The sequence below is a fragment of the Mixophyes fleayi genome, chromosome 2, assembly GCF_038048845.1.
Source record: "Mixophyes fleayi isolate aMixFle1 chromosome 2, aMixFle1.hap1, whole genome shotgun sequence".
Classification (NCBI taxonomy): Eukaryota; Metazoa; Chordata; class Amphibia; order Anura; family Limnodynastidae; genus Mixophyes; species Mixophyes fleayi.
The window spans coordinates 108,021,911-108,037,416 of record NC_134403.1 but is presented as its reverse complement, the minus strand read 5'-3'; the positions used below and the strand labels follow the sequence as shown (position 1 = coordinate 108,037,416).

Sequence of the window (15,506 nt, the reverse complement as noted above, 5' to 3'; positions counted from 1 at the left end):
CCCCCAATCTCCCTGCAGACATTGTCACTCACCCCCCTTCCCCCTGCAGACATTGTCACTTACCCCCCTTCCCCCTGCAGACATTGCCACTCACCCCCCTTCCCCCTGCAGACATTATCACTCTCCCCCCCTTCCCACTGCAGACATTGTCACTCACACTACCCCCTTCCCCCTACAGACATTGTCACTCAACCCCCCCTTCCCCCTGCAGATATTTTCAATCACTTCTCCCATGCAGTTATTTTTACTCATTCCCCCCCCTCCACCGCCCTCTCCCGCTCCCCCTCCCCTGCAGTACCTGTCACTATCCCCGGACACACCAACTCACCTCAACACCCTGCGCCCTCGACAGACCGACGGCTCCTTGGCGGCTGCGTGACGTCATGACGTCACATCGCGCGGCCGCATGGAAGTTTAAAAAAAAGAAGAAGAAAAAGCTTTGGGACTGAAAGCTCTGGGACCGGAGCCAATAATTGTCTGGGATACATTTAAGGCAATACTTGTGTATTGTTGTCCAACAAAATCAATACTATTAAACTTCTTCTAGACTGAGAAAGAGCACTTTATAAGTACATGATTACTTTGGCAGAAAGCAGGTATATGAGCCACCCCACAATTATGCACTATTATGAACTGATTTTTAAACAACAAGATGTTTTTTGTCCAAATGGCCAAATGTAAATATTTTGTTTTTCACAGGTAAGATTTCTTTGTGCAGACCAGGTGTATATGTTATAGACTGGTATTATGGGCTTGCAAGTGATCTAAATTGCCTGCTTTTACCTAAATCTATTTCATATATTCAAAGAGCGGAATTCTAATTCTAACTTGTAGGCCAAGCTTCCCCTCTTGTTATGATGCAGTTCAACCTGTTCCAAATATTCTGTCATCCGTAACATAGTATTTCTGATGTTGCATTTGGCCGTTTTATATAATGTCATTTCCAAATGTAGTTTTTTCCTCCCCCACTTTCAAAATTGTTACTGTACCTCCCAGCTCATCTACAAGTTGGGCAGCTTTGGTTGAGAAAAAGTTATGTACACTAAGTCCCAGGAGTCTCTATTTACAACACTGTTGTCCAAATTAACTCTCTGGGAAAAAAAAAAAGATGATTATCAAATAAAAAACAAAGCATTTTGGGCACGTACATATAGAGGACATGAGAAATATAAAGAGTTTGTATGTTTTATTGAATCAGAAAATATTACTGATAATAAGTTCCATTTAAGTGTTTATCTGAGTCAAATCTTGTATAAGATGCATTCCCTTTATGTACAGTGTGAGATCATAATCCTGCAAACAGCATGATATAATTTGATTGAGCTTCAACTTTATTTAATTTCCGAACTGGCAGAAAGTATTTTTAAATATAAGATGAAGTCACTATTGGCAATATATATATATAGTTATGTAATAAAACCATGTTTCTGTTTGCAAATGTATTCTTTCTCTATTGGTTGTGATTATTGACATAATGTGGTCGATTTTATACTATGCTAACGCCTTAATAATGTACAACATGTTACTATAGCTAATAAGTCACTATCTCAATCAAGTTTAACTTTAAACTAACCAAATTTGCATTCTGTTAGTTAAATTCTCTCTCTCTCTCTGTGTATATATATATATATATATATATATATATATATATATATATATATATATATGTATATATAAATTCGTTACATTCTATATTTATTTATTTTATTTGTTCAATGCTGCGGTAGTTTTCCAAATAATGTGGGAAAAAGCTAAATCAATCTTTATGAACATTTTTTGTTATAATTGCCATAAAGAACCAAGGGGCTTATTTTGCAAACAGAACCCTTATCCTAAATCTAACCATTTGTTAAATACACTGTTTAGCAGACTGTATCTGTCAATCTTCTGCAGGGTTTCCATCTTCTCATAATTCATTTCAAGCTCCACGACATCAGTAATGGGGACCACGTTTATGTGAGTAATTGCATATACAAATTCTGCAGAAGAGATAAGTGTTAGAAACACAGAAACAGAAACATAATGTAGAAAGTTAAAATTTAATGGCAGAAAAAAACTTTGTTTTAGTATACTTTCAATATCTAGTCTGCACTTGTTTTGGAATTTTCTGTCGAGAGTTGAATGGGTTATTTTTTTTTTTGGTGGCACTTTAGGAGAGAGTGAATATCAAATAAACACTTACATCCAGCTAAGGTTTATATTTGCAAAATTGACTCATTGGGTCTCATTCATGTTGGGACATATGTACATTTCGATAGCGTATCTTGCGTGAAAAAGCTCAGCACATGCCCGGAAACAGACCTTACACCAATGAACGCAATTGCATGCCATTCAAGTCTGAACATAAATTTCACTTACTCATACTTGCCAACCTTTAGGATCTCCCCTCCAGAAGATCCCAGAGAGGAGGTCTTGTTGCTGAGTGTGGGGGATGTGGCAGAGTGGATCGCATCATTTGTCCCTGCCCCCACTGCTCAAATGCTACAATTCGTGGGAGAAAAAAAAACAGGAGCAGGGGGTAATATGATTGGATTCCCTATGAATAGCGTCATTAGGCCCAGGTCCTACGCACCTCACAAGAGAAGTGGGCAGATGAGGGAGGTAATACTGCTCTCCTGGGAGTCAGGGAGAGCTTCTACAAATTTAGTTTCCCAGACATTTCAGAAGAGAAGGCAACTATGCACTTAATACTTCCTACATCTTTGGAGGTGGAATGAGGGAGGGAATGGGGCAACTAACTGAGGCTATGTACAGTAAAAGCATTCCGATGCAGATGTTCCCAATTGAAGTCCTGGGTTTCTCGTAATTACAATTTGTTTCAGCCATATCATTTGCACCCACTACAGGACTGGTGTAAATGCCGACTGATAGTCATGACTATCACATCATAATCATCTGTGCTAGATGTTTTCAAGTAAGATAGACTATAAAAATGCATTGTATGTACAGAGCACATTGAAAGTATCTTTATATAACTGATGTAAAAAAAATTAAATTTAACATTTATTTAAATGATCATGCTTAGAACAGTTATTTTATTTCATGGTCCAAATTTTTGTTTTATGCATACTGACACTGAGATTCGAATGGAAATATATCTTGAGAAAGACTTGGATTTGCATACGATTAGAACTGCACCCAAGTTCCATGCTCTGCAAATCTGCATATTGACTGTTAGACCAAGTGACTGGATCACATAGAGATAACAGTCCCCATCACATATCGATTGGAATTGTTGTATATTTTAAGGCAAAACATGCAGTGAGTATTGGTCAGTTTCATATGAAACAAATAAAATTGTCGGCCCAAATTGGTGTTTGTGTGTTGGCAACCACTTCACAATGTGGTTGTTCAGAACAGAATGCTGTTAACTGTAAGTCTATTGTTCTCATTGTTCTTTATGTTGAACAGAACAACTTAATATTGAACAGATGAAGTCTGACAAAATTATGATTGTAATTTTATATTTACTGACATAAACTGAAAAATTAGGTTAGTTAGTGGTTTAAATAGTATGTATTTTTAGCCTTACCTGTCTACATGGTCTATATTTATAGAATAACACTTCTTATCAATTTAATTTAAATTATTCTTTTAAAACTGCAATTACTTTAGTGACTTGTCACTTGTGCCTTCTTCTGTGTTACAACTGAATGTAGTAAGAGGCAGATTAACAGTACTTCAAGTTAGATTTGTTAATAAAAAGTGTTACTATTGGACATAGAAAAAAAAATCCTACTGTAGGTAACAATCATACCATTTAACAACAAACTGTTTTAAATCTGACATTGGTTGCTAGATTAACCAAGTAAATGCTATTCCAGAAATGAATGTCTGTAAATAGGTAGCAGGTTTCAAAAGATAGATATGTTTTAATTGGAGATACCTTGAATTAAATTAGTAGAGATCAGTTTGTTTCTCTCTTTAACAATAGTCAGTAGATGTATTATGTATCCAGGGGCTGTATTATCATATACTCAAAGTAGGTTGGTGCTGGGGACTCCAAGCAGCTGTCACCTCTCTGGAACCAATTTAACAGAAACTTAACATCAAAATACATTAAATATGGCTGTGACAGGAACATTACCTACATGGGGCACAGTTCATATTGTTGTACAAAATCTTAAAATATATTGTTCGCCACAAAACCTAACTCCCAGCATCTGAAATGCATTCATACTATTATTAAGACACACTTGGATTTACAGCTGTGGTGTATCCCCTTCCACTCACTTCAGGAAGTTTGCAGTGACCATGCTCTCCAGGAGTGCAATCCAATGTTGACAAAAGTGTTGAAATGGGTGTAGAAGGAATTAGTGGACAGAGAAGGGGAAATGATGATAATAATAAAAAAAGAAAACAATATTTCTTGTCTTCCCTGCCTCCACTGCATGTTCTTCCTCACACAAAGGACAGATGAGACCAGATCCAGACTAAGAAAAGTAGGCAGTCCATTGGTATAGACAAGGGGGCGGAACATCACACCTTCCAAATCCTATGTTTTGCCAATTTACCATGTTTTATATTTTTATACTTGGACATTTGTACTTAGGCTGACAACTTTATATGTGAGTGACCTATTATATGTATGATTTGATGTCTCCTTACTATAACTAAGCCCAGAAATATATTATACCAAGATAAAGTAATTTCTAAAAGCTGATTCAAATGGAATGTTATCCATAGCAACTAATCAGATTGTTGCTGTAAATTTTCTGAAGCAGTTTAGAAAATGAAAGTACATGTTGCTGTGGGCAACACTACTATCTTACTCAGTGCTTGTTTTTATAATTGGTTCCCTGTGTGTTAGAGTTGTCAGTAGGTGTGATTGTTTAAATGCTTTTTTTGTTGACAACCCTAACCCTAACAGATGAGCCCTTTTCTTCAGTAAATTATCTGTTATAGAATTGAAAAGAATAATGTTTGTGGTCAATTCTGCAGAGTTTGTACATAGGGAAATTGTTAAGGAAAAGCCCCTATTCACTTTTGAAAAGCCAGTAAAGGGATATGAAGCAATACAGACAATGTACACCACAAAATTCCTTTGTTTTGCACACGCGCTTCTGGTCCACATACTGTATGTAGGTACACACCTACTCTCTGATCTCAGGAATTAGCTCTGCAAGCTAGTAGTGTCCAACCAAGATATTGTGCAGGGAAATATCTTAAGAGAACCACTTTGCTAAAGTGCAATCATGTCACATCAATGTCCAAATTTCTACCACTTTAAAAAAACAAAAAACTTTTCTGCTTTTCACCTAAATATTGTGCAGTTTTAGGGGTAAATCTATCAAGTTGCAGGTCTGAAAAAGTGGAGATGTTACCAATCAGATTCTACCTGTCATTTTGTAGAATGTACTAAATAAATGATAACTAGAATCTGACTGGTTGCTACAGGCAACATCTCCACTTTTTCAAACCTGCAGCTTGATAAATTTACCCCTTAGACTATTTTATGACTTGAATTAAATAAGAGATTGAGATGACAGTGGGACTGTCTTTATTAAATGTGGAAATTGTTTGGGTATAAAACATACAATAATCTCACTCCACAAAAAGAAAGCTCACTTTAGCACTGTTATGAAAAACATTAGTGCACCTGCTATGTACTTTACTAAAATGCCATAACCCCGTCCAACTTCTCCACTCTGGCTCTGCAACCCTCTGCTCCTCCACATATGCCTCTATCTTTTTGTGTAAATCAAGGTCCAGAGCAATTGTAATAAATAAAACTTACATTACATTAATTAAACACATCACCTTTATTCTTTGTCTGGCAATCCACTTAATATTAGTATCAGATGGAAGTAAGCAGTATGATTTCACCAATACTGCCAATTAACTAGAGAGAAGTGTAGGCAAATAGACATATGCTGAACATGTAATGCAATTATGCATTACATGTAGAGCATAACTTTGTTCAAGTGTAACAGAGCTATGACTTTACAAAGGTTGAAGGTCTTGTCTCTACTCTCTGTGCTTTTTTATTATTATTAAACATGATTAACTTATTTAATGGGGATGTAACAATGTGCAGCCATTTATAACTTTATGCACTCATGACAACATGCTCTTCTGTGTAATGCTGAGCTTAGTGAATTATGCTGATATCGGTGATTGCTTTTACTAATGTTTCTGTAAACAGACCCTATCAAAGCTATACTTTCTTTTAAATGTAAAAGGTGCTTCCAATTTCATTATTATTACACTCTATTTGACTTGACTAAATCTTCTTTTGCAGCTTAGCTTACAATTAATTCCACATATCTTTCTCTTTAGTAGCATTTAATATTTAAATGTACTGCTTCTCACGGTAATCCTTATTATCCTGTCAGCAAGTAATGTAGGCCCAAAGTCACGTTGTCCTTGCCTTGACGGTCCCAATGGTTGGTCTGATGTTGTACATACTTAGCATTGCAACCATTTCTGTCTGGTGTGATGACTTTTTACAGATATAAACATTTTGTAGTCTAATGCCCTTCTGTAAATGAATGATGTTTTATGCACATAACAACAACAGAATATCTTAAATGTCAAATATATAGTATAATTTCCAGGCTATTACAAAAGTGTATTAAGCCAATTCTTGCTTTCCACATAATATGATTTAAAAAAAAAAAAAAATTAAGGGGATTTTGTCAATGCAACTCCATTCATTCAAATGTATGAAAAGGTTGAACACTACTTAAATTTGCTATGAAAACAAAGTTTCAGGAATATACTTTAAATTGATATTCAATATAATATTTAAAATAAAAATAAGACAGGTTAATTTTAATAAAGGGTCAAAGGACATTACACGTACGAAAAAGGGAATCTGGATTAGAGAGTTTTAGCCCTCTGGTGCTCCAGGATGACAATTGACTAAAAATCATGAATACTAGTTTCAAACATATAATTTAAACTGATACTTACTTTGTGGTAACATCCGCCCAAGTACTAAATCTGAACTGACATCACGATTCAACTCTAGACCTTGCCCGGGCCCTAATCCAAACCTAAACATAGTCCTAGCACTAAGATTATCTCAAATTGTAGAAGTTTCCTATCCCAGTATAATTTGTTCCAGTGTGTGAGAATGTGGAGTTTTTTATCACTCTGTCTGACACCAGAGCCAAAGCAATGTATTTAAGTGTTGAATGTACACTTAAAAATCAGGAACATTAACAGAACACACAATCACTAAGGGTAACAGAGTCCAGCAGATGACAGGTTACAGCCTCAAAAGTAGATGACTAGAAAAAGTCCAAACAGTATGCAAATCCAATGGAGTTCTGATGCCTAGTTTACACTGACCAGAGCATCACCTCTTAGGTCAGTCTTTCCCAGAATGAATACAACCTCTGGACTCTCAGGGCTATTTTTTATCCCCCAACCTGGTTCAACCGTGGGAATTGACAGCCCCCCTGCCGTGAAGTATCATCTGATAGGATTTCCCTTAGGATGTAAGCTTGTATGAGCAGGGCCCCCTCCCTTCCTGTCTCCATACCTGTTCTTCCGCTCCGTTTTTACTGCATATGACTAGCCGGAGTTTCTGAAGTATTGGTACTTTTTGTTCATTGTTCTGTATGGTTTCACCCTGTATAGTCTACTGTAAGTACTGTGTGCGGCGCTGCGGATACCTTGTGACGCCTAACAAATAAATGATAATAATAATAATAGGATAAAACATGAGTCTGTCCATACCTATCCACCTTCCCTGGTGATATGAGGCCCTCAACTTTTAGGGCTCCTGTAAGTTTGCTGAGGGACAAGGCAGAACACTGGGATCACTGGAGATATGTAATAATGGGCCAGTAATGGGATTATGACATGTTTGTTACCAGCTGTGCTGAACATTAACCCGTGAAGTGCTTTTTACTGTCTGTCGGTAGCAAAACCTCACTGACAGTTCAAATGAGTATATATTGCCATGTTGTAATGGATCATCCACCTGGCATAATTGAAATATAACAAGTCCTGTAACCCATAACATTGTTTCTAACACATCTCCCTGTAGTGTATTCAAAGTCCATACAGGCTTTATGAAAGGAGTATAATAGGGCAAAATTACAATAACACTTAATGAAACAGACATTGGATGGTATAACTGCCTCTTTTAATTCCCACACCACGCTTCTCTCACACAGTGGAAACAATTTAGCGCTCAATTAATCTAGATACACTTTATTTTAGGATATGTTTAGAAGTGCTCTTTGCCCTGAGTCCATAAATGTTTTAAAATGGCTCTGGGTTTGTAGTGCACATTTTGTATAATTATGGAAGTAACGCTGTCAAAACAAAGAGACTTTACCACAGATGTATACACACACTATAGAGTCTATTTATAGAATAGGGAACATAACTCTCTTAGTAGCATTTGCCTACATAAATACAAAATGTATGATGCTATGTATGTATGTATATATGTATGCTGTTAGGAACCTAGTTAGATAAAGAAAACATCTGTGGTGGCAGGCTGAGGCAAAAGGAAGTCAGGAACCCCCCACCCTTGCTTCACCCACCCCGGTGGAAAGCTTATATTTTTGGAGCCAAATTTAAAAGTGCCCAAACTTCTGTCAACTCATGCTATAGCATATCCAGTGTCCCTCATAGGATGACAGATTAGCTGACCTTCTTCTCAATTTACTGGATTCAAAATCTTGTATTTGGTCTTTAAAATTATTTTCTGTTTATACCTCTCCCTGTTACAATTTTCCACCCCAAAAATTTTTGGACCCCCATAAAGCCCAGCACCCTAGGCTGCAATCTAGTCAGCCTATTGGATAATCAGGCCCTGATTATTTTAGAGCAGTAGCTGCACAGTGACAATGTAGAAGCACAATGAACAGGCAGTAAGTGATTAAAGTTCACTTTCTATAAACTCTCAAATATTGTGAATGGGAATATTAAAGGGTAGTATATTAAAAGCATTATTTTACACGTTTTTGTTATCTGTATACACTTGAAACAGGCAAGAAAATGCTGCTGAAAATAAGCTTTAGACAAAAGATATTTAAGAGGTGAAAACCATGTTAACTAGTTGAGTACCTTAAGAAAATGAAATACTGCTTGCGAATCACTCCAGATAGAGTGAGGTAATCATTTCAGGTTGCTGATTTCAAGAGGAATCTAGTTGAAAAAAGGTCACAACCCCTAACAATACAAGTTCTTTATTTAAAAGAGCTACAAATATATGAGTAAAATGATCATACCTTGACAGAACTTGCAATATTTCCCTTTGTATTTGGGCAGCATGGTGGCTTAGCGATTTTCCCCTACTATCACAACTATCCCAAATATCTTCTGGTCTGGTACACACCTGACACACTTCTGCTAATAATATTCACAAATATATATTTATCTAAATAAATAAACTTTTATTGCAGATTAAGGGCCTGAGTCACTAAGGAGAGAAAAGCATAAAAAAGGAGTAGCTTTGCACTTTGGCAAAACCATGTTGCTTTGGAGGGGGAAGTAAATTTAAAATGTGGGGACAGATTTATAGTTTGGGTAGGACATTTCCTAGATCAACTTTAAATTTAAAAATAAAGCTATCATATATTTGTGCTACATGAAAAAAACAGCCATTATTTAACTTATGTGCAAAATAATAAACTAATTTGTACCCCTTGCATTGTAACATGGTTTGTCCCGGAGAACATTTACTCCTTTATTTGCCTTACTTTCCTTATTAACTCAGGCCCTAAGTGTCCATATAACAGCTGTCCATTGATGTCCGTGTTGATTTGCACTTTAAATAATGTGCAAAATTAGCCTGTGTTGCTATGATGTGCAAACACACATGCCCCTCTCTGCCCAGAAGCTTTACTCACACACATGGCCCTTCTCACCAGCAGCTTTGCTCACACATGTCCTTCTCTGCCCACATGCTTTACATACGCAGATGCCCCCCTGCCCACATGCTTTACACATACACATGCCCCCCTTCCCACATGTTTTACACACACACATGCCCCCTGCCCACTTGCTTTACACATACACATGCCCCCTGCCCACAAGCTTCACGCATACCCATGGCCCCTCCCAATCACATTACCCCATCTACTTACATTTTTATTCCCCAAAGACAGCACAGGAACAGAAATATTTCCAGAATCTCCTGCATGGTGTACCATGTGACTGCTGTGGCCACATGACCTGTGATGTCACATGGTGAAATGGATCTAGCTAATACCTACAGTGATTTTATGCAGGTACCCTGTGCGGTACGTGCACAGACTGTCACATCACATACTACTCACTGCAGCCGCACAATCCATTCATAGAATACTGTACTGCAAGCTGTAGTATGGTATTCTATGAATGTATTATGTGGCCACAGTGCGTAGTATGTGATGTGACACCCCATGCACAGATCACACAGGCTGTCTGCACAGCATTCCCACTGGACCACCATGCATAAAGAAGCAAAAACAAATAATTGGTGGACCTGGACCTACTGGTGATCCCGGGCCCCATACGCTAGTACCCCCATACACCTCCTGATATTGGCCTGATTGTCTCGATAAAGAAGAGTCTGTGGTATGTACCCAGTCTTACTTCATCAAAGGTATGCTGCAGATGAAATCCCCTCTTTCATTTGTGAAAAAATTTGATTACAATTGTTATCTGATAATGTCAAAATTGTTATAAGTTTCTGCAACAAATGACAAACAACGTAATTCAAATTTCTAATTCTTTACCACTCTACTACTGTTATCCATTACCTCTCGGCTACTACCATGTGGTATACATGGTATACATATACAATTTTGTAATAGTACAAATGCTTGCTTTAAAAGGGGAAAAAGAAAATGTTATTGGAAGAGACTCCAATAGGAACTTATGCTCCAGTTTACAGAATAATTGACAAAATATGAACAAAGAACTGGTGCTCACTGGACAAAAAGTTAAAAAGTGAATCAATGATTTATGGAGGAAAAATTAAGGTGTCAATCCAGCAACTCTTGGTTACAAAATATGATTACACAACCCACCAAAATTCTCGCTAAAATGAGCATCCAAAAAGGAAACAGTTAAAATGCAATGTAGTAAGGACTTCACTTTGACGGCTGCATTCAAAATCTGCAGGTTTTCTCCATACATACATTTTTATACTGTCATTTTCAGATTGCTTAGCTAGAGCAAGCATCACCACCTGCATTCCTTTTCAATGGAAGGAGTTCAGCGCAAACTGCATGCATAGCTTACCATGCAACTGGTCCTGCTTGCATAAATATGATTGAACTATGTGTGTATTTATTTATATAATATTGTAGAAGGGATAGAAATGCAAATTAATGCTAGGAAAATTATTTAGCTTTCATTTCTGTTTTATTGAATCTATATTTATAAATAATGTTTGTATTTGCACATGGATAGAATATATATACTTATATATTATGTTTCTGTTTTTATATCCTTTAAACAGATGGACCTCTTGGGCCTAGAGGATTAGCAGAAGCTACTGAAATGTGTACTCAAGAGTGCCTGATATTGGGCCATTCTGATAATTGCTGGATGCCCCAGAGTCTTGGTCCTTACCAGCAACCAAAATCACCTCTTTCTACTTTTGCACCTCAAAAAGATTGGCTGAAACAGGACAAATTGGTTAATGGACACACATTGACAAAAACCTGGAAAGAAGATAGCAACAAAAACCAATTCAATGACCGAAACCAATATGGCTGTACCGATGGACACTTCCCAAGTGGAAACCATATGAGTGACATTCCTTTGGCTAATTTAAAGTCCTATAAGCAAGTCTCAGGTGCTCAAGATAGCCCAAAGGAGCAGCAACTATAAACATGTCTTTTTTGGACCAGTGACTTTAGCCAAATTAGATTTATTACTATTTGTGTGTTCAGAGCTTCATGTACTGAGTAGACCTCTAGAACTATGCGAGATATAACAAAAAATATGCATAATTTTGTGTTAGCACCATTGAATATGTGGTGTTCTACTATATGTGAATAAACATATTTCTAGATTTGTGATTATTTTGGTGAATAGAGTTTACAAGCTCTGTTGAACTGTTTTTTCAATTTTTTTTTTTACCCTGGACTGCTGCTACAGACTGCAGGAGACATCTTGCTATAAAGATATAGGAATAGGGAAAAACAGAATTCAATGTGGATTGTTGTAGTTGAGAAGCATATCAAAGTAGATGAATTGTGCTCTTGTTGTGTCAATATATGCTGGAACAGTTATACTTGACATCATACTTCAAAACAAACCAGCTAAATCTTTAAAGATGAAACCTATTGTGCTATTAATAATGTTAGTGGACACTTGTATGTCATTCAGTGTTCAGATACCTGTAAATAGAAGCAAGTTACTACTAACAGTGTGTGTACTTATAAAGTTCACTTATATACTGTAGCATAATTTTGTGTCAAGGTTGCATTCAACAGTATTTTCTTTTCTTTTTAAGTTTTTTTTTTTCAAGTGTCAGGTGTTTCAATGTTTTCTGTCTAACATATAATAGCATAAAACACTTGTGTTAAAATGTAAAAGATCATGTTTTAGTGTGGTAGGAGAGTAACTTCACCATTTGGCAATTAAACTGTTCTCTTAAGTTTCTATTTGTAAAGATATTAATATATTATTTATTTTCAGCATTAAGTAATATATAATACAATAATAAATAAATAAATATTATAATACAGTTGAAAACAAAGAATTGAATACCCTGCAATGAAAACTTATTATACCCTAATATTGATCTAGCTGTGAAAACAGTTTTATTGCTAACATGGCATAATTTGTTGCTAGTGTGCTGTAATAACACAAGTGTTTTTTTTCTTAGATCATAGCCACAAAATATTAAATGTGTTGTGACTCCATAGTGTAACAGGGCATTCTCTTAGTAAGCCAGTTGGTGGAAATGGTTAGCTATCAATTTTTGTTGTCAAGTAATGTTTGTTAACATCATTGGCCAATGCCGAGCAAGAACAAATATCATATCACTGTTTAGCCTAAAGTGAATTCTGATGTTCATAGAATTTCAGTTGCACGTAGACATAAATTGGAACATTCTATCAAAGTTTTAGTTAAGGCATGACAGACAATTTAAACAAATATGTAGCATGCAAAATTCCTTACAGAAACAAAAATATCTTATGCCACAGTTAAACATCAATGAAGAGTTTGTTAATCGGATGGGTTTTTTTTTATTGTTGTTGTTTTTCTTTTACAATTAAAATATATTTTGTGTATAGCAACTCACAATTTTATCCACAATATAGGTGTGAAAAGGGGAAGGGGTGCATTGCTTTTTGCAGTAATTTGTCAGTTTGTAAGGGGTGTTTGATGATTATGACAGAATACGTATCTAATCAGTTATCCTTGTTACTGCTTTGCCGATTCAACGTTATTTACAGTTATTTAGCTCTTGCAATAAATGTTTAAAAACCAATATCTGTGTTGAATTATTCCCGAAGATATTATTACATTGCACTTGTATATATGTATATTTAGCAAGTTACAATAATCTAGTCCCGAAGAAAACTTGTTATGGCAAACATAGAACTGTTACAAGCAGCTCTACTGTACTTGAAATTTACAACAACCTAAAATGCTGGAGGTAAGTCATTATGGGTAATAGTGGATAATACAACAAAATATAATGATTAAATTAAGCTCAAAATATCACTAAGAGAAGATTATTGCATTGTTTTAGTAGCTATATGCACACAGTTATGTGTTCTAAGAAGGGGTAAATGAATTAGAGACCTCTATTAAAATACTCGGAGTTAACAATTGTGTTCCAATATTAAATGTGTATTCATTTAAGCATATGAGATGAGACTAAAGTGATTGTTCACCAAGCACCAGCACCCTTTGTTTTTGCAAAAGTCTGCATGTAAAAAAAACACTTACCACCAGTACCCCATACTGACTAATCTACCAGTGCAAGTAAATATCTTGGGCCTAAGTCATCAAGGAACGCAAAACAAATGTAGTGTGCATTTTTGTTTTTTTTTAAATTGGGCCGTATTCAACTACAAGCGGATCTGATGAAACAACTCTTATTGAATATGGGTCTAAGCATGCTCTGCTCTGACAGACAATACACTGCAGGGATGTGGGGCATGTGATCAAGAGTTACATGATCGACAATTATATCGTTGATACCATAATTTAAACAGGATTGTAAAGTCAACAATAATAACATTGACAGTATTACTAGGTTGCCAATTCAAATATAGACAATATTATTAGGTCAAACATTTTGAATGTAGACAGGATTATTAGGTTGACATTTCAAATGTACAGTAGACAGTTTTATTAGGTTGACAATTCAAACGTAGACAATTTTATAAGGTTGAGAGTTTAAATGTAGGCAGTATTATTAGGTTGACGATTCAAATGGATACAGTATTATTAGGTGAACAATTCAAATTGTCTACCTAATAATTGAATTGTCAACCTAATAATACTGTAGACATTTGAATTATCAACCTACAATCAGCATTTGATTTGTCAACCTAGTAATACTGTTGATATTTGAATTATTGACTTAATGTTGTCAACTTTCTGATTGTCGATCAAATTAATGTCTAGCCGTTAACTGCATAAGCACTGCAGAATACATTGGAAAGAATTGGGAAAAAGGTATTCAGTTATTCTCACCTGTTAATAATATAGTCATTAATGAAAAAAACATTAAAAAGTTTTTTTTTTCTCTTTCCCCCTATATGAAATATATTAATCAGGATGTAATTATTTTCTCATGTACATAAAATGCATTATTGCTTTTGATTGCAAATACATGTTCTAGCATGTGTACAAGAGCGGCATCACTGTCACTCAGAACTTAAACCTGACCTGTAGCTGGTGCAAGTGATAAGACAGAAAACACGCACCATAGAGTTGCCCAATGCTTGAAATGGACACTGTTGTGTGCACTTCAGCTTGGCATGCCCATTCTGTACATGTGTATACTCCCATCCCCCTCCCCTTTCCGCTTATGAAAATGTATCCTGTCTTAATTGTCCTTCGCGTTGAAAGATGAATTGCATACACTTGTGTTCTCTGGCATATGGCTTGTTTATGGGCATGCACAGTGCAATTTTCAGCAAATGGCACTTATGGCCATTTATGTTCCTTAATGAATCTGGCCCCTGGCGTGATCTTCTTAATCACCATACAGTGAATGAACCTTACCCAAGTGTATACAATAAAGGTATCTTACTCTATGAGGAGTTTCTTGTTGAATAAACTGCAAGACAACAGTGTGTTTAACCTCCTTTGATTAAATAAGTATTTTCCCCATTTAATAAACCAGCAATGTCTCCATTGATTGCAACAAAATTGTTCTTATTGACTGCATTCATTACACCAACATTTTTCCTCATTTCTTAATTTATTCTACTGTTCCCACTGATTATCTTAGCTATCTTCCACATTTTATATTACCAGCAGTGCCCCTCATTAATTAAACAATGTTATTACTGCCCAACTGATTATACCAGCACTGTGTCACTATTGATTATGTTTGCACTTTCCTGTCCCAATTAATT

General features: G+C 36.0%; 1 protein-coding gene across 3 annotated transcripts in view; it reads left to right on the top strand.

Moving 5' to 3' along the window:
* The window catches only part of PCDH9 (protocadherin 9), a 1,670,245-nt gene extending 1,656,846 nt beyond the window's left edge, over nucleotides 1-13,399 (top strand). For 2 of the 3 annotated variants that reach the window (XM_075199801.1, XM_075199800.1), the window contains one exon: nucleotides 11,414-13,399. In XM_075199801.1, the coding sequence (XP_075055902.1) occupies nucleotides 11,414-11,787 (374 nt within the window). In that variant the 3' untranslated portion in view covers nucleotides 11,788-13,399. The remainder of the gene's footprint in view (nucleotides 1-11,413) is intronic. The other variant, XM_075199802.1, reaches the window with a different exon arrangement.
* Nucleotides 13,400-15,506: the final 2,107 nt, after the last annotated feature.